Source organism: Phragmites australis, chromosome 9 (genome assembly GCF_958298935.1).
Source record: "Phragmites australis chromosome 9, lpPhrAust1.1, whole genome shotgun sequence".
Classification (NCBI taxonomy): domain Eukaryota; kingdom Viridiplantae; phylum Streptophyta; class Magnoliopsida; order Poales; family Poaceae; genus Phragmites; species Phragmites australis.
The window spans coordinates 27794883-27818075 of record NC_084929.1 but is presented as its reverse complement, the minus strand read 5'-3'; the positions used below and the strand labels follow the sequence as shown (position 1 = coordinate 27818075).

The following is a 23193-nucleotide window of genomic DNA, read 5'->3' as shown; positions in this document are numbered from 1 at the left end:
GAAGATTCAATCTCAAGTGATGAGAGTTTTGCCACCCACTCCTCAAAAGGAAGCTCTTTCTCAAGGTCATCATCACACAAGTTAACATGCAAGCCATCTCACAAGTCCTTATAGCCAAAGGTATGGATAGCGATGTAAGTGATGATGAATCCGATGAAGATTCTCCCTCATATGATAAACTCCTTCATTTGATCAATGAGCAACAAAGGGCCCTTAAGAAACAATCAAAAGAGCTTAAGAAATTCAATACAGTTAATGACATTCATGCTACCTTTGTTTCTAATTATGAACAATTATTGAGAAAAATTCAATTTGCTAAACAAGGAGCATGATGAGCTTAAGGAAAAATTTGAGTGCATTGAATCTCAATCTATGACCTCTTTAGAGCAATCTACCTCTCTATTTAATTTCAATCCTAAAGTAGATGCTTCTAATTTTTGCAATGATTTAATTGATTTATCTATCTCACCCCTTTGTAATGAGATATGTGTTAAGAATGTTCTTGTAGAACCATCTAATGACCTCATTGCGCAAGAGAATGATAAACTCAAGCAAGAAGTCAAAAAGCTCAAGAAGAACTTAGAAAGATTAAAAGGCAAGAACCATGTCTAACCTCCTCAAGATAACCTTGCTACCATGATGAAGAAGCTTACGAAGGGGTCCACCATGACATACTTCAAATGTCATCTAGAAGGCCACAAGTCCTTCCAATACAAGCAAGTCAAGAAGGAGACCAAGGAGAAGAAGAAAGCAATGAACCTTTCTAACAAGACCTCCAACATCTACATCAAGCCTAACTACAAAACTAAGACCAAGAGTAACCACTACAAGCTCAATAAGAAGAACAATGGCAAGGTGATTGCACATATGGTTGGGAGAAAGAATTGGGAGTGCAGATAGGCCTGTCGGCATTGCGTTTGCCGACAGCCTGACAACTATCTTTTTTATTTGATTTTTATTAATAATTAGGAGAATATAATGTACTTATTGAAATATTTTTATTAATAATTAGGATAATATCAGTTTTTAATGAGGCACTAATAGAACTCAATGTGGATCCTATAAAAGAAGTTAAAAGAGTTGTCCAAACGATGTCAAAAAGTGGTTCATTTTTTGCTAATATTGATTTGATGTAATTTTTTTTGATATTTCTTTATTTAGTTGATGTAAAATTGTGTGAGTAATTTTTTTTAGTGAAGTAGCGTTGGGAGGATACAAAATCTAAATTTTTGAACAATAGTAGTTGTGAAGCACAGTTATCATAGTGACCGACATGGAGGTTACATACGCTAGTAAACATTGCATGGGACATAAGGTTTATCGTCACTACACGAATGTACCATAACCATAAAGAAATAACGTCAACAAATATTGGTATGTATGGCACATCTAAAGACTAACCTAATAGTGTGCCGCTGGTAAACCTAATATATCATAGGGAATGAAAATAGGTCAGGTTATAATAGATGTTCTCTACTGAGTGCATCTAGGATATTTGTCATTTTCAGGGCATCGGGCCCCTCACCTTAGTGCGACGGACCCTCTCCTGCTTTCTTTCCCTCTCTTCTTTGCATGCTTGAGCCGCGGCGTGCTCCTTCACGGCGTTCCTGATGTGCTCCTCCTCGTGCCGCTTCATCTATAGTTCCTCCTGATGTCGCTCGTACTCATGCCATTCGTAAGCTTCCCTCCTCCACCATATCTCCATGTCTACCTACCACTTCTGGTGCTTATTGTGCTCCATGTAGAGCGATTGCATGAAGTTGTAGATAGGTAGAGGATACTGGACAAAAGAAACAAGAGTGGGGATTAGTAAGAGAGTGCATGAAATCGTATAGAAAGGCCATATGAGTGATCTATGTCGCTATACCGGTGGGTACTCGTATGGTCCCTGTCGAGGCTTGTCATACTAGTAGTTGGCACACATGAAGAAGCGTAGACCATATGTGTAAGAGGTATTCTTAGACTCGTGAAGCCTACAAGGGTCGTCACAGAAGCACATCGACGATTCGACACCCTGTGGGATGAAAACCTCCAAATATTTCTTGGCTGGGCTTGGTGGAGCTAAGGAAGATATTTCTGTTGAGAGAGCTGAGGAAGGAATGGTCTATCTATGGATGAGGGTGGGGTTATTTATAGTGGTTGGAGCTGGTGCATGGATTGAGTGCACAGACTTGGATGGGGCTAGAGCACAGAATTCCCTATTAAAGGTGAAAAAATTGTGGCATTAATGCTTGGCAGTGATTCTCTGTGAAAGTTGTTGCTTGGTGTGGTCATTTCATTCTGCAACAGTTCAGGAAGGAGTTATTGTTGTCTTTGCATGGAAGGCAGGGAATCCTATAAAAGCGTTAAGCTTAGAAAAAACGTATTGGTATAATAATAAATTTGGGTCATTTCATGGATGAAAGTAAAGTACATCACATATAAGTGTCATCGTTAGCATTCATTACCTATATGTGGCTACATTATTTAAGGCAATATGTACCGACTCTTACCCTGGTCGTACACATTCTACGGCAAGTTACAATGGCTTGTAGTACTCCATCGCTAAATAAAGCATATCTACGAAAAGATAGATTGTCGGGTGTAAGAAAATATCTACTGGGTTGGTGGAAAATATGGAGGCTTCTCATCCATATATTCTCAGCGGATCTCTTGAAAGTTGCATTCATGGGGGTATGGCTTGCTGAACACGTACCCTTGTGTCATTCCGCGTGCCACAGGCCCCGACACAGCCGGTAGGCTACACACACATTGTGGAGGAACTTGCATGTTACCGCAAATAGTGAGGTACTTATCCCACTACTCTTCATTGAGCTCTTGTAGTCTCTCTTCGGCCATTCAACATCTATTCGTCTTATTGTCAGGACAGAGATGTTGTCATTTAATTTATGAGTAAAGCTCTATCGCGTGGTCACTGTCTAAAACCTGAGTTAGGACAGAGGTGTTATCATTTCATATTTAAAGCTAAGTCATGTGATCACTTCGTATCTAAAGCCTGATTCACAACATATGTGTGGCCATTTCATACATAAAGCTCTGTGTTATGGTCACTTTGTATCTATGTGTGTGAAAGCCTGAGTCAGGATAGATGTAATATCATTTAATTTATGACTAAAGGTCTGCCCGCCGAACGCCTCCGCCCACCGTCACCCGACCGCACGCTGCCCCGCGCCGCATGCCGCCCTACGCCACCCGCTCATCGTCGTTGCCTGTTCATTGCTGCCTGCGATGTGTACGGTCACGCGTGGGAGAGGAATCGACGATCGTGGATTATATAAAAGCCTATCGACACGCGGAATACCGACATGCCTAACGTGGCACCTATCGCCATTCCGTGTGCCGACAGGTCATGATGCGTCACTCATCAGTACGCGGAATGCCAAAAGGCCGGTATGCTGCACGAACATCCTACGTGGCACACCCATTTAGTTGGGCATACAACTGTCGACATTCTACATGCCCAGTGCCACGTAGGATGTCAGCATGCGGAATATCGACATGTACTTTGTCGGTATTCCACATGCCGATAGGTACCTATCCTTGTAATTTTTTAAATTTGCTATTATTTTTGTAATTTTCTAATAAATTAATATTATTAAAAAAATCCGTTTTGAATCCCTCAGGTCTTTGCAGGCGGTTTGGCAGAACGGGAGGAAGCGCGGAGAAGGCCACAAGCCAACAGGAGGGACGTACAGCCCTATTTGGAAGCCGATTTGCGTTGGGCGGGCTTCGGTGAGGGAGTTAGGCGGGCCAAGTCGGACCGTGTGATAGAGTCGTACTAGGCCCGGACACTACGTTGTGATACGACGTGTTTTTAAAAAATAAAATTATAACGTTTAAATACTCTCAAAATTTAAAACACTATTAAAATGATTATTATTTTTTTTTAAAAAAATTATGTTATAGAGAATACTATCATTCAATGCTTAAAAAAATTTCAATAAAAAATATGATCTGCAAATTTTATCATGGTTGGGTCAGCTTTCGGAGCGTACTTGTGCTGTTCTCTTCAGAGATCTAACAAGGTCTCTAGCGTGTTCTGGGTGGTCACTTTCCATCAGGTGTAAAAGCGCTGCTACAAAGTACGGCCGCGCCCTTTTGCTCCCTTCGACACGTTGCACATTGTCATATATACACGGGTAAGAGGTTAGAAACATAATGCCATTATGATTGTATCTATCGGAGAAAGGCACCGCTCCTTTCTAAGGCATAATCGCTTGTTTGAATAGTTTTGTTCTGATCTTACGCAAGTTGCAAAATCGCGAATTGGATATGGTCGACGCTATCTTCTTGTTCGGTTACGAACGTCAGATTGTTTAATCTCAGCTCCTCTGCCTAGTCCTCAAATGGAATTGCCTACTAGACTAGCGGTGTCAATGGAGCACGTCGACGTCCCACCTGCTCCCGATTTTCTTAATAGCTTCGTTTGCACCGAATTTTTCAGAAGCGCTAACCTTTCATTCGGTTCAAGAGCCAGTCGAGCAAAATAAGTGAAGTGACTCATCCCAACTCCCCCCCTTGCCCTACAACCTTTCTGCCCCCTTTTTCCTAGTGATGTCCCAATGGATATTTTAAATGATGGAACATTACAAATCTGTCGCCTCCTCACCAGCGATGGCAGAATTTGTTTCATCATGGAGAACCTTTAGAACCCAAAAAACTGGCTTTGATGGTACTGATGGGTAGCTTGCTCAGTCCCTGTAGGGCTGACATTCTCTGCCGCAGTGAAGTTCCTGTGAAAGATCGATCCCATGCCAGGAATGAGATGTGGTGCGACACATAGCTCGATGAGTTATGAGATAGATGGACAAGAGAATTCGGTCTTACTCGCGAGGACGGGAAGCCCAAACGGAGCTGAGAGCGCGCAGACGGCGATGGTACTCTCCAATCGAGAGGAAACACCGAGCTGTCTGCCGGGTGGTCAGAATCTGCCGCATGTGACGCAAGGTTTGCTGTCTCAGATTATCAGCCTGCACTTGCAATGCCATAGCCAAAAAAAAATGAGAGATCAGGATTAAGCATAGTTAGGGATTTCGATAATCTCGCAAGCTTACAGAAATGTAATGGTAGCACTATCTTCATGTCACGTTGAAGAATCCAATAATTGGTAGTCAAGAAAAACGGCCAAGGCCCGTGTTCGCGCGTGAGACATGGACAAGTTGAAAGCGAACTGCTGTTGCATGGCCTATATGTCTAATGTCAGATTTCTGCTATAGTTTGCTTTGTCATTGGACATTATCATAGTACCAGTCCTAAATCATAAACAGTAGTTGTACTGTCCAAATATATCTAGGTACTTTCATGGTTTCCCCCTGAAGTCCTTTGGATGGCTAAATTGTTCTAAATATCAAGACAAGGAAAATGTTCTCTCTTTTTTAAGCAATACGGACATGTGCTCTGTCTTTTCATTTAAGGTAGTAACGAGTACAGGAAACAAGTCAGTATTGGCAGCACGTAGCTGCCAAGCAGCAGAAATTACAGAGGGAGCATTAGAAAATGTTCTCTTTTTTTACGGAAGAAAGGAAATTGTTACACCTCTACTCAACCGAATTAGTTTATCCACAAACCACACAAAAAATGGTATCTAAGATAAGGAAACAGGGAAATGGGGCAATTGGTAGTCGCGATCTCCTTTTATTCAATGGTTGAGAAAAGAAAACATTGTATAAAGACAAGACCACATATTTTCTACTCATTTGGTGGAGCAGGCGAGCAGCATGCTCCTACTTCGGTTCAAGGATTCTCAGTCATCAACAGGTGACTAAGTTCAGACAGTATTCATGGAGTGAAGCATGCAAATTTTGCGAGAAGTTTAATACCGTATTTAACACCCAAAGTATCATTTCGATATGCTTGTGCATTTTCTGAAGTACCAGCAAAAAAAAAAGAACAAAGAGATATTACTAGAAATAGGATACGACACATAATATTTTATGAGGAGGAGGTCAAGAAGACAATGTGGTGACCATCATATTCCTACTTTGGCTTTACGTATAAAGCGATATGTGCTCGTGTGTCGTGTGAGTGTTCATTTGTTATGTGATAAAATAGAACCTTACTTCTCTTGGACCCTAACAATTCCTGAAAGAATATATAATACTGGTACCACAAACATAATCTCGGTATAGTATACAACAGACCGATAATGAACGCTGGAAAGTGCTAATGATGTTTATCTGCATGTTTTAGAAGGTTACAAGAAAGTGAGACAACATTAGATAGGACCAGCATCTCACTACATTCTAGTAAATAGAAGCTAAAGAGCTCAATATTGACATACAAATATATAGTTGCCCATAATTAAATTTTCTCTACAAGTAATTGTACGTTAACTATTGCTCGTCTACATACTGAAGCATTTCATTTCTATTTCGTAAGCACAGAACGTGGTTAGTCAGGCTACAATGGATTTAATGTTGCACTACCCACAATAGAGTAAAAACTGACCTGACGATAAAAGCTCTCGAGGCTGTCGAGCCTGTCAAGTGCACCATCATTGAGAGGACCAGTGTAGTTGACAACACTTGCACCATCATTGAGAGGACCAGTTCCCACGGCATCCGCCAGCGACTGGTGCAGCTGCTGAAGTCCTTGCACAAGTGCCTCCTCAGCCTTCTCCGACGACTGTTGCAGGTTGTACATCCCTAGTAGCTGCTGCTCCGTCAGTGGATCAAGCTGAGGTATCAGCATCTGATCACCAACCACAGACAAGAAGATTCAGAACTTTACATTGCCAACATTGTGCTAATAATTATGGAGGTGGTTTGAAAAAAAATGCTTGTGCTTTTGTGTTTGAAACCTTGAGGATTTCAGATGGCCGGAACCCGCCCATCCAAAGGAAGCATCGCTCAGCCGACGTTGCCCACATGCCAGTCATCAGGTGGAACACGTCAGATCTTGCAAGCACAGCCCTCAGATGAAACAGCGTATCGTAGTGCTGCATGCACTCTTCAACAAGGGCTCCAAGGTTTGAATCGATGAGTTGGGTGTGCAGTGCGCCCTGGAGCTCTGTCAGGTGCTTGCTATCATCATGTAACCACCGGGCGTACTCCATGTCGAACATAATAGCACCTGTGTTAACACATCCAGAAATCCTTGAATATGATATGGTTAAGTGGTGAGGCTTGAGCTGCTCAATGAGATGGTTACCAGAACTCGTATCTCCGGGTGCACTGCATCCTCCCGGGAACAGGCCCTGAAACCATTGCATTTTAGTATTGCTGCGCATGCCAACATTATGTAAATTATATCACGTTTAGATGTTCCGACTTCTGAGGCTTCTAGAGAATTGGCACCTGTGAGCGTGGTCTCTGTAGCTCCTGCTCGATTTTCTGTAGCCTAATCCGGCTGGTCTCTAACTGCTGCACATAGGCCTGCAGAAGTCGTACAGTTTTTCTTTGTTAGACATGGTTTCAGTTAATCAAAACATTTTCTCTATTTCTGTTCGCACCTTTTTTCTCAGCCTGCTCTTTCTTGCAGCTTCTCTGTTCTGAGCCAATCGCCTTTCCATCTAAAAATTAGAAGAGTTTAAGAGTACGGCAAAACTGCAAGGCCCTGCAAGCAATAAATCATTACAAAATGCAATCACACCTTGGCATCTAACAGCTTGCCATCTTTTCTTGTGGATCCATGCTTCCTCTGCACCAGCACACCAAAAATGTAGACTTAGAACAGTGGCAATGCTAGGTATACAGTAAGGTATCTTGTTAGGGATAGTCATCAAAGATCTCCGATGCTCCCTTGGCTCCGCCAGTCTAGGTCCGAGGACCATCAGACTCAGGATCCTTCCGAACTCCACGGTTCCGGAGGGGTCCCGGAGGCTATGCTTCGGAGCCCTCCAGACCCTAGAGTCATTGGCCTTTTAGAAAGGTCAACTAAGAGGGGGCCGCAAGTCGCCCTCCACTTGCAACGAAGTAACCGGTATTTAATACCAGTCAAATGGTGGCTGTCTGACATGCTGGTGCAAGTGGTGGTCGTCTGACACGTCGATGCAGTGCAGCGCCAGAATAGAGGACCAGCCGCTAGAACAACCGTCTCACTAGCCGTAGCAATGATTTACGGGTTATCCCTATGCCTTATGGTACAGTAAAAAACTTGTATCTCTACCAGCCTCATATGGGTATGTTTATACATTTACACTCTGAATATAAATATAAATACAGACCCTTGGCCCCCAAGCCAAGCGGGCAGATTTTCTTGAAAACTCGTGGTGTTCTATCCATCTCCAATTTTCGTCCAAGCTTGAGTCATTCCTGTGAATTGGCTATCACCGTACTTTGTTCGTGGAAGATATTTTCTTTCACCGATAGTTGGCGCCGTCCGTGGGGAGAGAATACGCGTAGAAGCACTAGGAGAGGTAGGATGCCACCAAATAAGCTAACAGCCAAGGTGATGCCCCAGGCGGCCGATTCCTCGGCCACGCCTGTGCGGAAGTCCACACAACCACCGTGACCAAGCTCACGCTATGCCGACGCCAACCCCTCAACTGGCTGAAATGAGAGCATTGTAGCCACTGGCGATCCGCTCACAACCATGGTTGTGGCTGACGCTAGGGACTTCGTCGTTCTAGAGGCCCTTCAGCAGTAGCAAGGTGCGGACCTTGTTGTGTTCCAGGGGGTTGTGGTTGAGGCCACAACCGCACAAGCCACCGTGGCTAGCCAGTAGGCGCACGTGGTGGCCCTCTGCGCTCAGCTGGAATAGCTACAGGTGGCCCTGCGGGCCGCACAGCTGCCTACCGACATAACTGTTGTGGCCTTTGTAACGGCCAACGCTACGCTAGCCTAGGCTCCGGGGGCCAACGAGGGCTTTGTCATCACGACACATCACCATTGTGCGCCATCCACGGTCGACCAATAGGCGACAGAGCCTCGGGCCCATCGGTGCAAGGCTCCGCTAGTCCACTCCGACTCTCCCCTTCAGGCAGACCTGCATGCCGTACCTTTCCCGGATGGGTTTTGGACCCCCAAGATGCCTAAATCCAAAGGTGATTTAGACCCAGAGGAGTTCACTCGCTCATACGCCATTGCCATTGAAGCCAACGGGGGCAGGCATTCTAGTATGGCCAAGTGCTTTCCTCTCACTTTGGAAGGAGTAGCCCTTCGATGGTTCTGGGCGCTAGAACTCGGGTCTATTTATGCCTAGGCCCAACTCAGGGACACCTTCTGCAAAATTTTCAGGGTACTTTCGTCGAGCCGGTGACCTCTAGGAACCTATATGCCATTAAGCAATAGCCTGGTGAGACCCTTCAGCAGTACTTCTGGAGGTTCACCCAAACCAAGGCCCAGGTAAAGGGTATTTTGGAGTCATCGGTCATTGATGCCGCTATCCAAGGTTTGGCCTCCGGACTCCTCTTCAATCGACTACATCGACTCCCGGTGCACTCAGTAAGTGCCCTCATGTGCAAGTTTGCAGAGTATGCACGTGTGGAGGAGGAGGAGCTCCGACGGGAGGTCGTGCATATCACCACGACCCCCTAAATCAAGCCCGAGAAGCCCACCTCACAAGCGTGGTCCTCGCATGCCCCACCACCTCCATCGGTAAAAAAGGGCTCCGAGGAGGCCGAGGGCTCTAGAGCACGTAGGCCCTGGCAAAAACAACAGCGCGGTGTGCACAACATCGCTCAAGCCCGAGAGGCTCCGAGCTTGCCCCATTCCAGGGGGCGCGATAGTGGGCACTCCAGAGCCTTCACCCAGCGGTAGCACGCCCAGGGTCGGTAGCCAGAAGAAGGATACTGGTGCCCTCTGCATGAGGCGAGACGTGCCCACAACACCAAAGATTGTCGGAACCTCATCACCTTCCGAGAGGCTCCGGTGGCTCCTCTAAGCGGCAGTGGAGAGACTATACGCATGGGGTCAACCATGTCGGAGCCACCAACATCCACCACCAAGTCACGGGATGGGCTGAAGCACCTGTGACCTTCACCCATGATGGTACTATGGGAGTAAACTTCCCCCATACTGATGCAATGGTCATCATGACCAACATCGCCGAAGTTCAAGTCCGGAGGGTGCTGATTGACGGAGGAATCTCCGCGGATATCCTTTTCATACATACCTTCGACTAGCTCCACATTCCGCAGAGCCGGCTCTCTCTAGCCCGAAGGCCCCTTCAAGGGTTCAATGGGGCCCAACTCGATGCCCTGAGCCGGATAGAGCTTTTGGTCGCCTTCGGTGAAGGCTTCGCTATGCGGACCAAGTTGATCACTTTTGATGTCATAGACGTACCCTATACATACAACGTCATCCTAGGCCGGGGAACTCTGAACAAGTTCATAGCAGTCCCCCATCACAATTACCTCTGCATGAAGATGCTTGGGCCCCACGGGTTGATCTTCGTGCATGGTGATCCATACTTGGCTAGCCACATCTAATATGGACACCCCGCCCCACTCGACAGCCACCACATGCATAATGTGACTGAAGGCCCCCTCGAAGGCCCCTCTCCGATGTGCCTCGAGCACCAGGTCCCTCCAAGGCCACAACCAGAGGGGGACGTCTAGCACATCCCATTGGAAATGGGGAACCCCGGTCGAACTTTCCAAATTGGGGCATACCTCACTCCGGAGTAGGAAGCCTGGCTCATAACCATCCTAAAGGGCAACTCCATTGTATTTGCATGGTCTCTGCAGGACCTCCCCGGAGTCAATCACCACATCATCGAGCATGCCCTCCGGGTTGACCCACAAGCCTGACCTATGCGTCAGGGGCTCCGCAAGTTGTCCACCGAGCGGGCAGAAGCCGCAAAGGAGGAAGTCCAGAACCTACTGGAAGCCGGTGACATCTGGGAAGTCATCCACTTAGAGTGGCTATCAAATCTCATCCTGGTCAAGAAGCTTAATGGGAAATGGCGCATGTGCATTGACTTCACGATGCTCAACAAGGCCTGCCCTCAGGACCCTTACTCACTCCCCCGCATAGACCAGCTGATAGACTCCACAACTGCCCACGAATTGTTGAGTTTCCTGGACATATATTATGGATACCACCAAGTGTGGATGGTCGTGGAGGACGAGGGCAAGACCTGCTTCATTACCCCCTTCGGGGTATACTGCTACGTTTAGATACCTTTTGGCCTTCGGAATGCTGGAGCCACCTTCTTCTGTGTGGTGTGAAAAAACATGGAACAACAGTTAGGCCGCAACATGGAAGCCTATGTTTATGACATAGTCGTTAAAAGCAAGCTTGAAGCCGACCACTCTGCCAACCTTCAGGAAACCTTCAATAGCCTCTGGGTCGCTGGCGTGCGGCTCAACCTGGAGAAGTGTGTCTTCGGTGCAAAAGCTGGAAGATTACTAGGGTACCTTGTCTTTAGGTGAGGCATCGATGCTAACACCGACAAAATTCATGCCATCACGGAGATGGCACCCCTCACCACCTCAAAGGGAGTCCAGTGCGTGGCCGGTCGCCTGGCAGCCCTCAGTCGTTCCCTTACCAAGTTCGCTGAGCACAACCTTTCATTCTTCAAAAAAATGAGGGGCTCCGGGCCATTCACATGGATGACAGAATGTCAGGATGCCTTCGAAGCCCTCAAGGCTCATCTTTCCGACCTCAAGACACTCATTATACCCCTTCCAGGCAAGGGGCTCCTCTTGTACTTGTCCGCCTCTGCCTCCTCTGTACGTGACGTACTTATACGGGAAGAGGAGAAGAAATGCCACTCTATTCAAAGGGCGGTCTACTACATTAGAAGCCCTAGTCGAAGCCAAGACGCGCTACATGCAGCTTGAAAAGGTGGCATATGCCCTTCTGATGGCCTCTCGCAAGCTCTAGCATTACTTCCTCACCCACACCATCACCGTCCAACCTCATACCCTCTAGGCGACATGTTCCAGAATCGGGAGGTGACCGGATGCATAGGCATGTGGGCGGTAGAACTGGCACCCTTTGCGGTAAAATTTGTGGCCCGTACGGCCATAAAGTCACATGTCCTGGCTAACTTTGTCACTAAATGGACTCCCCTATCATGAGGGCCTCCGGAGATCCCTCCCCCAGATATATGGATGACATACGCTTATGGAGCATATGGATCTAATGGTGCGTGGGCTGGAGCCGTCCTCATCTCCCTAGCTGGCCAGCAGGCGGTATTCGCTACTCGCTTAGAATTCAAGGCAACCAACAACATCACCGAGTACGAGGCTGCCCTCCTGGGGCTCTACAAGGCTTGAGCCTTAGGAACTGCCAAAATCATCGTCAAAATAGACTCACAAGTCGTTGCTGGGCATGTTGATAAAAGCTTCCAGGTCTGGCATTCGGAGCTGGTGAAGTACCTTGAAGACATCCACACAGATGAAGGGTTCTTCCAGGGCATCTCAGTGAGAAGCATACCCCACGCGGACAACCACCAGCTTTGCAAATGCTGCCATCAAAAGTGGGGTCCTCCCTTCAGGGGCCTTCTTCGAAGTCCTCCACGAGTCTGCAACGGGTACCTCCGATGAGGCCATCACCACTGTCCTACCCATCGGGCCTTCTGACTGGAGGGCCTCCCTCTTTTCCTTACTAAAGGGAAAGGAGGAGCTAGATGACCTAGTCAAGCTCCATCATATTAAGCAATGTGCCAGGGGCTACTTCTTGATTGACGGAGCCCTTTACAAGGCCAGATTCTGCAGCCCCCTCGTCCGTTGTGTCACCAAGGAGAAGGGGGCCGACCTCTTAAAAGAGGTTCATGAGGGACTCTATGGCAGCCACCTCGCGCCTCGTGCCCTCACAGGCAAAGCCCTCCGCTAGGGGCTATATTGGCCTACTATCAAGACTGACGCCGAGAAACTCATCCGCACCTGCCAAGGATGCGAGTGGATGAGACGCCGGAGCCACCGTCCTCTAACCCTGCTATAGCTAATCACTCCCATATGGCCCCTGGCACACTAGGGGATGAACTCAATCAAGACATTCCCTTGCGCTAAAGGGAACCCCCGGTATGCGATCGTGGCCTTGGAGTACTTCTCCAAATGGATCAAGGCTGAACCCCTCATGGCAATCACATCCAAGAATGTCTAGAAATTCTTCTAGAAAAATGTCATATACCACTTCGGAGTCCCATGGCAATTCTTCTAGAAAAATGTCATATACCACTTCGGAGTCCCATGGCACCTCACCGTGGACAATAGGACGCAGTTTGACTCCGGCCCATTCCGGGAGTTCTGAGCCGACCTCGGCATCGAGATGTGCTTCGCCATGTTTCATCACCCGCGGTCCAACAGGGCGGTCAAGCGCACCAACAAAAACATCCTCTCCGGACTAAATTGACATCTCGTCAGCCTCACTAAAGGCCTATGGGTCGAAGAGCTCCAAAGGTGTTGTGGTCCCTCCGCACTACGGTCACCCGTCCCATTGGGTTTACTCCCTTTTGTCTACTATTTGGCGATGAAGCCATGACTCCGGCAGAAATCAAGGGATGCTCCCTCCTTGTTCACTTGCTAGAAACTACCGGAGAAAAAGAAGTATCCCTCGACCTTGCAGAGGGCATGAGAGTTCATGCTGTCTAAAACCTCAACCTCTACATCGTTGAAACCAAGGCTTGGTACAATCCTAAGGTCGTGCCACGAACCTTCAAACCCGGAGATCTAGTCCTCCAATGTGGGTTGCCTCCGGGGAAGCTCCGAAACAAATGGGAAGGCCCCCTACCTCATCCTCGTGTCCAACAGGCTAGACTCCTATCGCTTGGTAGACATGGACGGGAGCCCCCTCGACCAAACCTGGAATGCGGAATCACTCTGCAGATACTACGTGTAAAACAGGTAGCTAACGGAGCGTCTGGCATAAAAAAATATACACATATATATAAAGGCAATGAGATAACAACGATTGCTATGAGATAACCAAAGTTACATTACAATCATTCAACCGACAAGTCTTACATCCAAAAGTGGCTAACACACGAAGGGCACCCCTCCGAGCTTCGGGCCTCACAAGCAACCTAGAAGACAAGTAACACAAAATTACTTTTGGCGCATGCAAGGGCAGCAGGTGCAAGACCCTAGGAGTCCAACGGAGATGATTCCCCATGCGTAACCTCACCCTGTGGCATGGTCACTGATGTACAGGGCCCACGATGAGTTGTCCCGCGTATCAGACCAATTCTGCTAGAGTCATGCACACTGCCTTCATTGTGCACCATCATGACGCTACGCCAGAAAAAGAGGAGAAGATCTCACCACCGCAGGGCTTCGGACAGCCCTACCTCCGTGGAGCCTTTCTGCGGCCATGGTGTACGAAAGCCCTTAGTTTGGCATGTGCTAAGAATAGTCATCTGACCTTTCCATATCTTCTGCTAACTATGTTATATTTCTGCTCAAATAATGCCACATATAGCATAGTAGGCACCAAAACTCTCCGCCACCCGAAGGCATCCTCATCGGTCGCATCGAGGTCCTACACCCTCCGCCACCCGAAGGCATCAACCTCGGTCGTGATGAGGTCCAAAACCCTTCACCACCCGAAGGCACCCGCCTCAGTCGTGTTGAGGTCTCAAACCCTCCACCACCTGAAGGCATCAGCCTCAGTCGCATCAAGGTCCCAAACCCTCTGCCACCAAAAGGCATTAGCCTCGGTCGCATTGAGGTTTTAAAACCTCTGCCACCCGAAGGCATCAGCCTTGGTCGCGTCGAGGATCTCAACCCTCCATCACCCAAAGGCATCAGCCTCGGTCGCGTTGATTTCCAAAACCCTCCACCACCTAAATTCATCAGCCTCAGTCGCGTCAAGGTCCTACACCCTCCGTCACCCAAAGGCACTAGCCTCGGCCGTGTCGAGGTCCAAAATCCTCTACCACCCGAAGACATCGGCCTTGGTCGCATCAAGGTCCTACACCCTCCACCACCAGAAGGCATCAGCCTCGGTAGCATCAAGGTCCTAAACCCTCCACCACGCAAAGGCATTAGCCTCGGTCACGTTGAGGTCCAGAACCCTCCGCCATCTAAGGGCATCAGCCTCGATCGTGTTGAGGTCCTTCTACACCTAATACACCTAAATGTTCATATAGTCGCATCCTCTAGCAGCTAACGACCGCACAATGTGAGGGGGCCGGGAAAGGGGAAAACTTCCGGAGCATAGGTGCAAGTAAGGAAGAGGAATGAAGTCAACACATTACTTATTATTCATGTATCATACGTATAGAAGTTACACTTAGCGATATGCCATACAATTAATCTATGCCTAACAAACACGCTAGCCCACAGCATCTCCTCGAAGTACAACGAGATGAGGAGGACTTGCCCCGTCTTCTGGAGCCATTGGCTCCGCTGGAAGACCTGTACCGGCTCACGTAGTGACAATGCGGGTACCCTGAGCGCGAAGGCTTGTTAAAGATGGAATCCCCCAAACCCGAGGAGCTGAGGGTTCTGCCTAGAAAGGGCACGAACTGAAGGCCATAAAATCCAGCTCCGCCTACACCTCTGTAACCTCCTCCGCATCCTCTTCCTTGACTCGGGCCATGATGTCTGCAAGGATGTTCGATGGCACCATCCGTCAGAGCCAAGGGGGAGAACAAAACGCTGAGACTCCCTCGGGCCAGCAGCCTCGAAAGTCATCCACCACTCGTCTACCCCTATGAAAATTGGGTCGTCCACCACTCGTCTACCCCTAAGAAGAAGCAGAAGGGTTCCCCGGCTCCTCCTTCACCAAAACATCAGCAGCCACCCCTAGGTCCACACGTCCTTGGGAATTGCGATGAAGGACGAAGCGCTCCCGTCACACAAAGGATCGTGCAGGCCCAGAGGATCCAGACGTGCTGGGCCCTCCTTCGGAGGTGGCGGCTAGAACACCGGTGATGGTTCCTGTTGCTCTGGGTCACTGAACCTGAAGGCGTAAATCCTACCTAAAGGTATGCCAGCACAACACACAAATAAATGCACAAAGAACGAGAGGGACATGGCCTCACCAAAGAGTGGAGGACAAAGTCATAATAGATAAGAAAAAAGGAGTGTCGGGCTAACACACTGAATCTCCAGCCTCCCATAAAAGAAGAAGAGAAATAGAAAATAAAGCCTACTGGGGACTACACCTTAGAAGGCCAATCCTGCGAAGCATCGTCTGCACGCGGAAACTGTCCCTGCAGAGCGATGTCTAAATGAGGAGGCCGCCAAGGTGGTGGTAGTACGTCAGAGGAGGCGTCTGGGCGCAGAGCCTGAACTCCCGAACTCGGAGTCACTCAGACACTGGACTTCATGCGCTCCGACATGAAATGTAGTGTCGCAGGCCGCCTCGTGCCTCGCCCATACTCCCCGGTGGAAGCCATCCAATGCGGCATTAATCTACGCTGAGGGTGCCTCAGGCCGGACGTCCCTGACTATGAAGCCTGGGTCTGGCTGCTCCAACGCGCCGAACTGGTGGACCCCCACTCGATGCAGAAGCGCTAGCTTATGCACCAATGCCACTCGGACACTCAAGCCAGCACAGGCCTTAATAGCATTGGCCATCGCCCCTGCCACAGATCGGAGCCAACAGAGTGTCCGGACCAGGACATCCGCGCCAAAGGGGAATGGTGGTCCCTTCGCCCCGAGGCCGGTCAGAGCACTATCTATGACATGGGCGGCCTCCGTGATACACTCGATGAGTCCTTGGTGCTCCGCTCGCAGCACACCCTTCGCTGCCTGTGCCCCCTCAGCTCTTGTTGAACTGTGGCGTCACAATCTGGAGGTCCCGGGCTCACCTTCGGTGACCACACGAGCCGCGTTGGCCTCGTTGATAGCTTCCACCATGGCCCGGTGGGCTTCAGTAGCCTCTTGGGTTGCGACCTCCGTGTGCTCCCATCGCGCCATCTCCTCCAGCAAGGAGGCTTTCACACGCTCCTATTGCACCATCTCCTCTTGCAGGGAACCCTCCATGCGCTCCCGGCATGCCATCTCCTCCCACAGATGACCCTCTACTGAATCTGCACACTTCGCGACCTCCTCCAGGGCACTTCAGAGTGCCACCACTTCCTCCCGTGTGGTGCCTTGGGCTATCGCTAGGGACTAGCACTGCAAGCAGCTTAGTGCCTCCGCTAGCAGTAGTTGCTGCGAGATGCAGGAAAGGACGGATGAGACAGCGGTCTAAGGGTCGGGGCTAAAAAAGACCCACCTCCTAAATATACCTACCAGGCTGCTGCCTTTAGACATGCCGCCACCTCCTTCGGGGGCCTCCAAGCAAGAGATGCTCCGATCTCTCCGCTCCTCATGAGCGACGAGGCTGAAGAAAAAGTACTCAATACCTCCTAGCGGAGGGTGAAGTCATCTGGGGTTAAGGCCTCGAAGCCCAAGCTCTTCCCTAAGGATGCTGGGGTGCTCTCCGCGAAGGGCCCGGCACCCCCTGCGCTGGCCACAAGGTCCAGGCCATGGCCCAGGGCAAGACCATAAGGTGCCAAAACCTCTGTTCTGGAGTGGTAGTTGGGAGCACCGCCGGAATGGACATCAAGTCCTCTGAGGGTGCCACGACCTCGGGAGCAGAGACTGAGGCAAGCTCCGATTTGGTTGCCTCTGAATACTAGAAGGAATAGGAAGATCAGGATCCTCAAGCATCGGAGCATCGAGATAACAAGTGGGGGCTAGCGAAGGTCTTACCTACGCCTCTGGTTGCCACATCTGCGAGGCCTCTGACGTCCACATCGGCAAAGGGAATGGCAAGATCCCACGCCATTGAGTTGCCCAAGGATGCCTCATCCCCTACTCCAATCTGGCCACAGTCGGTCAGGATCGGAGGGGCTAGGCCCCCTAGTGTCACCACCCGTGGACTAGGCCTCATCCTCAGTAGCACCGCCTACGGACCCGGCGTTTACCACACGCCTTCGGCGCTTCATCCCGTCTAACACGGCCTCGGATGACTCTACAGTGGGCTTGGAATATGCGTTCGGCTCGCGTTCCCTATCTTGTTCAAAGATGTGGTGCCAATCCGCCTGAAGAGGTCGGATGCGCAGCATCGTGAACTTCTCTGCGAGGTCACACATACTCATCTTTCGAACCACCCTTTGAAGGAGCGCCACCCTCGAGACCAACTGAGCCTAAGGGACATCCACCATCAGGGTCCGGACGTACTCAATGTCCCGATTGATAGAACGAAGGGGGGATCTGAAGCCTGCATCATAATAAAATCACCCTTCCGTCCACCTGGTGTAGCACCAGTTATTGATAGCCTTCACCGGGAATGTGTTTTGATATTCTGACCGGAGCTGAAAGTTCACACTTCCAAAACAGAGGGCCTTCGTCTCCCTGCCCTTCGTTCGTGGCTTCGGCTGGCAGCTTGCTTCGTGGGTAGCCGCAATAGCTCCGGCCGACCCTCATAGCCCTCCGCCCACATGGACCATTCGAAGATGGCCAGACAGGCGATGGAGTTGGCTAAGAGTTGGGGGAGCTACATGTAGAAGTGACAGAGCATCCCTTCGTGAAGAGGCGCGGTCGGGAACCCGAGCCCCACATCAAAGAAGGCCTAAAAAACCACCACTTCATGACTCCGTGGGGCTGGGTTCACTTCTCCCACTGGAAGGTGAGCCATTGACCTGGAGGGGATCTTCCCCTCCTCAACCATCCGGTCGAGATCAGCCGTGGCGATGATCGAATCCCGCAGCACGCTTGTCTGTCGAGGGTGCTTCTTTTTGGTGTGGTGGAGTTCCACGCCCGATGGTAGCCTGGGAAGCGGTGAGGGGATCGTAGCCCCGCGGCTCCCGCCAGCGTGGCGGCCTGGTCCCCAGATGCCGCATACCCCCCCCCCCCTTCGGTGGTGATTCGACTCTACCGCGAGTGCCAGAATGAGTCTGACGACCTTGGAAATACAGCGAGGAGTGCTCAAAGGCGATGGAGAGTGGAGGCGCAGTGGCCGACGAGTGCGTTGGCGAGCGCATGGGAAAAAGAGGCGAGAATGCTAGATTAGGATACAGAATGCTAGATTAGGATGCCAGCCGGCCAAGACTTCTAATTTTATCCATCCAAGGAGGAGCCATTACCGCCTTAGGGCACGAGCGCATGTCCTATCTCGTCCCCTTCCCTACTATCATGGGGAAGCGAATCCGCTCTCCACGACCCTCCAATACCAACACGCCATCGTCTCACTACCGCGTGTCTAAACGTGACTACATCACCAACCGTAGGCTACATCTAATGTTCTCTCTCGCAGGTGATGTTAAGCATTCTGCCTAACCACTGGACCGACACTTCCCAATTCAAAAATGCCGGAGGGCTAAGGGCCTATGGCCACAGAGCCAAGGATCGCCGGAGGGCCTGCTCTGAGTACTATAGGGATGGCCACACCGCTGGCCATCCTCACAAGCGGTTGCTGTTGGGGGTTGCCATCAAGGACCCCTAACGTCCCCATGGCTCCGCCAGTCTAGGCCCGATGACCATCAGGCTCAGGACCCCTCCATGACCCCATCGCTTCGAAGGGTCCCAAATGCCATCCCTTCAGAGCCCTCCACCCCCGAAGCCATTGGCCCGCAGGTCGCCCCCCACTTGCAGCGAAGTGATCGACGTTTAGTACCAGTCAAATGGTGACCGTCTGACACGCTGGTACAAGTGGTGACCGCCTGACATGCTGGTACCAGTGGTGGCCGCCTGACACGCTGGTGCAGTGCAACGTCGGAATAGACGACCAGCCGCTAGAGCAACCACCTCACCAGTCGTAGCAATGATTTACGGGGCTGTCCCTATGCCCTGTGGTACAATAAAGAACTTTATCTCTACCTGTCTCATATGGACATATTTGTATATTTAAACTCTGAATATCAATATCAATACAGACCCTTGGCCCCCAAACCAAGCGGAGCGGATTTCCTAAAAACTCATGGTGTTCTATCCATCTGCACTTCTCCTTCAAGCTTGAGTCATTCTCGTGAATTATCTCTCACCACATTTTATTTATAAAAGATATTTTCTTTCACCAACATATCTACTCAACAGTCAACACCAAGAAAGTAAGCATATTGGAGCTAAAACTGCGGTTGGGTGTTACTACTCTAGCGTTTAGATAGCAGCTGTTTCTCCCTCCCATCCGCAGTATTACCGTTGGCTCAACGACGTAAGCCATACTGTAACTATTTTTGTTGTTTTCCCAAGGCACAGTTCAAGGAGGTCCATGTTGCGTCTATACGTCCCAAGGGGGGAGAAGAAATAGTTGCATGCCCCAATCATCAATTGGTCTCTCTTTTCTCTCAGGGAAACAGCCTGGAGCAGATGCCATGACCTACTCCCCTATCGTTCCGGAAACATAAGATTTTACCAAAAATGACCATGACCTCTGTAGTCAAAGGTATGTCTGAAACTGATAACCCTCAAACCAAATTTAGGCTTCCAAAAAACAGTTTGTTTTAGGATGATCCCGACAGTTACATATGCTATGGTTTTCACTGAAAGGCTTAATTGATAACTCCTCCAGAATCTTTAGTAATCCAGACCACGAAAAAACATGGTACCACTATTTCACTGTTACCTTGTCTTGGCCTGCTGTATGCTGCTGAAAGATTGGTGCAGTGGCTGCTGTCGCTCCAAGTCCTTGCTCGTAGTTGTAATCATCAACGGTCACCATCAAAACCTCCTGCTGCAGCCCAGAGTCGGCCCTAATGTTCACTGGGGACACGAACTCGGCCTGTGGCATTGTGTTCTGACCTGAGCTCGAGTCAGTGGTGCTCCCTACCGACAGCAAGTTACCCTGTACAGCAATTAATCAAGAGGAGCCGACAGAAGAAGGCAGTGAGCAGTTAATTAACCAAGAACACCTTTTTTAATCTGCTGTGGTCAGCAAGAAACTGTAGGACACTGTAAATGATGAAATAGAACCAGTGCTTACACTGTATGGCTGCTGTAGATGACTCATTGGCCATGAAGGGAAGATCTTCAGTGTTGGGGGCCTAGCTGCTGCTGCATACATACAAATCGAATTAAAGGTCTTTTCAATCGCTCTCTCTCCCCTCCGAGAGGTTGCAAAATTGGACAGAGATAGAAGAGAGAAGTGAGGTGTAGAGCTCTGTGGTTTGTGCGATCACACAATTTAGTGCCTCCCAATTGCATCTGGTCATGGCTCGTCTGTGCTTGTCAATGCAAAAGCCAAGGCATGCTGTGCCTAATTGCCTATCTATTGTGATGCGATGGGGAGGGATGCAAAGAAAGAAGCCCTTCTTGGAGGTGGTTAAGGTTTGGAGGAAAGGAGAGATCTAGAGAAAAGGCAGTCTTACTCTTAAACGTTGTGTGCACATCATTTCCAATCATGCTATCAACAGCAGTACGGCTGCCATGGATAAGGGCCTCCTCCAACTCACCAAAGTAAGCAGTAGCTGCAGGTTGCAACTCCCTGGACCAAGTAGTAGTAGTACACGAAGTTCAGCACCAATGGTATCCATATGCGCAATATAAGGCAAAGCAGATAAAAACTTAACTTTTCAACAATGCAAAGGCAATTACTGAAAGTGAGGGTCAGAGCTGTACAGATAAGGATGAGGGCTAAAAGGAGCAGCAGGAAGGTAAGCAGATCACTTACAGGATCGAGTTCTTAGGCATTAAGAAACTATTTGGTTTGTGGGAAGAGGTGGAATCCAATGAGAGGATGTTCTGGATATATATAGCAGAGTCTGTTATAAAGATCGTTAAAAAGAGATGGGAAGCAATATTTTAAAGCAACTGAAGGACTTGAAAAATGAAACTAGCGGGTGCAAAAGAACTTTAGCTGTGTTATCTTTGCATGTACTAGCATTTGCAAGAGAGAAATAGCAGAGAGGGATAGACTAGAGTGGAGAAAAAATACAAGAAGTTGGCAGGTGGTGCATCCGGAGCATGGCTTTGGATCCCACATGCAAGTGCTTGGCTGAATGGTACAGCTCTACCATGATCTCTTGCCATCCCCCACGAACTCTCCTCACCTTGCACCATGAGGGTGAGTAGAGCTCAGGTACAAGGAGAGATTAGTGAGGTAGGTTCACATCTGCATGTAGCATGTGTTCATGTGTGACATATTCAAGAGAGGACTAGAGAAAGGGCGTATATAATTACCATATGGGAGGCCGTTGCCTCCTTTCTTGTTTGTCTTCGCCCTTGGGGTTTCATACACTACTGTACACCCCAAAGATCTTGGTCCTTTTGAACGTGCCCTTTGAGCCTGTCTCTCTTTCAGTTTTCACAGGCTAGAGAGAAATGAGGACCGAGGAGGGATAGAGTGAGATGTGGTAGGCCTTTGTCAGGATTTCTGTCTCCTACCACACTGCTTGTAACCACCTTTCATCTCTCATTGGCTGCTCTCTGACCTCACCTCTGGGATAGCAAGTACTCAGTAAAAGGATCACTGGGGAGATGGAGATGTGAAGAGGAGCGGCACACAACACCTTTTTCTAAAATAAAAAATTAGGGAACTTGGGGAGTAGCTCTAGACTTTCATCCACCTTTTTACGCGAAAATGCAAATCCTTAAAAGTATATTTTGGGGGCCAGGAAACGGGGCTTGTTTGATATTATCCATGAGACCATGACTTCAAGTTCATAGGTCAGCATCACTGCCTTGTCATGCACCAAATACTATGAGTATTTTTCCTCGAAGAGAAACTTAGACGCTTCCGCACTCCCTGGTTTCTCTCTGTTTGGAAATGCTATGGATCACTATTGGTCAGGGGAATATATGTTCTGACCAAGTAGCCTCTTAATTAACTTATTAGTGCTTAACACTTTGGATAAAGCAGGGCTGAGTATATATGAAAGAAGTGTGGTGCAGTGAAGAGAAGGTGCATTATACTCACTGGAAAGCTCCTGAGGTCTGCGCAGATTTGCTGAATCCTTTGGCTAGCCAAAGAGGCCAAGAGAGATCACTTATAATATTGGATTGTGATTCAAATTTTTATTGAACTATATAAGGGACATTTTCGGTCTATATTTCGAAACAATTTTTATTAGGCTCGAGTCGTATATGTTTACCCCTATAAATATATCTTGTAAGTTGTAAGGAGAGTTGAGACGCTCATTATAATTATCTGTATTGTACACACCTCTGATACAGTGAAGATCACTGATTAGTGCTTGTGATTTTTTTTTCTCGTAAGGATTTTTTAAGTAAAAATCGTATCTTATGTTTGATTCTATCATATTTGATTTCTTACAAATGGTATTAAAACCGGATTAGATCTACACGAGGATACGAGAAAAAAAAAGTAGATCTGTTCGTTGGCGAGTTCCTCCCGTCGTCGTCTGTTTGCCGTCGCTGGTCTTCTTCGTCGCGTCGCTCTTCCGCGCCTGTTCATCCGGGCGTCGGCCATCTCT

General features: G+C 48.8%; 1 protein-coding gene across 7 annotated transcripts; it reads right to left on the bottom strand.

Annotated features, from left to right (window-relative positions):
- Positions 1 to 4436: 4436 nt before the first annotated feature.
- LOC133928968 (transcription factor TGAL5-like) lies at positions 4437 to 22178 on the bottom strand. Of its 7 annotated transcripts, none has more exons than XM_062375517.1 (13): positions 21941 to 22178; positions 21696 to 21872; positions 21130 to 21245; positions 20745 to 20812; positions 20388 to 20606; positions 7591 to 7638; positions 7451 to 7510; positions 7296 to 7373; positions 7150 to 7195; positions 6800 to 7071; positions 6448 to 6690; positions 4828 to 4970; positions 4437 to 4733 (listed from the first exon to the last, which is right to left on the bottom strand). In XM_062375517.1, the coding sequence occupies exons 2-13, from the start codon at positions 21818 to 21820 to the stop codon at positions 4646 to 4648; spliced, it is 1506 nt and encodes a 501-aa protein (XP_062231501.1). In that variant the 5' UTR covers positions 21821 to 21872; positions 21941 to 22178; the 3' UTR covers positions 4437 to 4645. The 7 variants fall into 7 exon arrangements, with proteins under 7 accessions (XP_062231501.1, XP_062231499.1, XP_062231502.1 ...); XM_062375515.1 differs by having other exon boundaries at positions 20745 to 20815; positions 21941 to 22177; XM_062375518.1 differs by lacking the exon at positions 21941 to 22178 and adding an exon at positions 21432 to 21502 and having other exon boundaries at positions 20745 to 20815; positions 21696 to 21909.
- Between the last annotated feature and the right edge of the window lie 1015 nt (positions 22179 to 23193).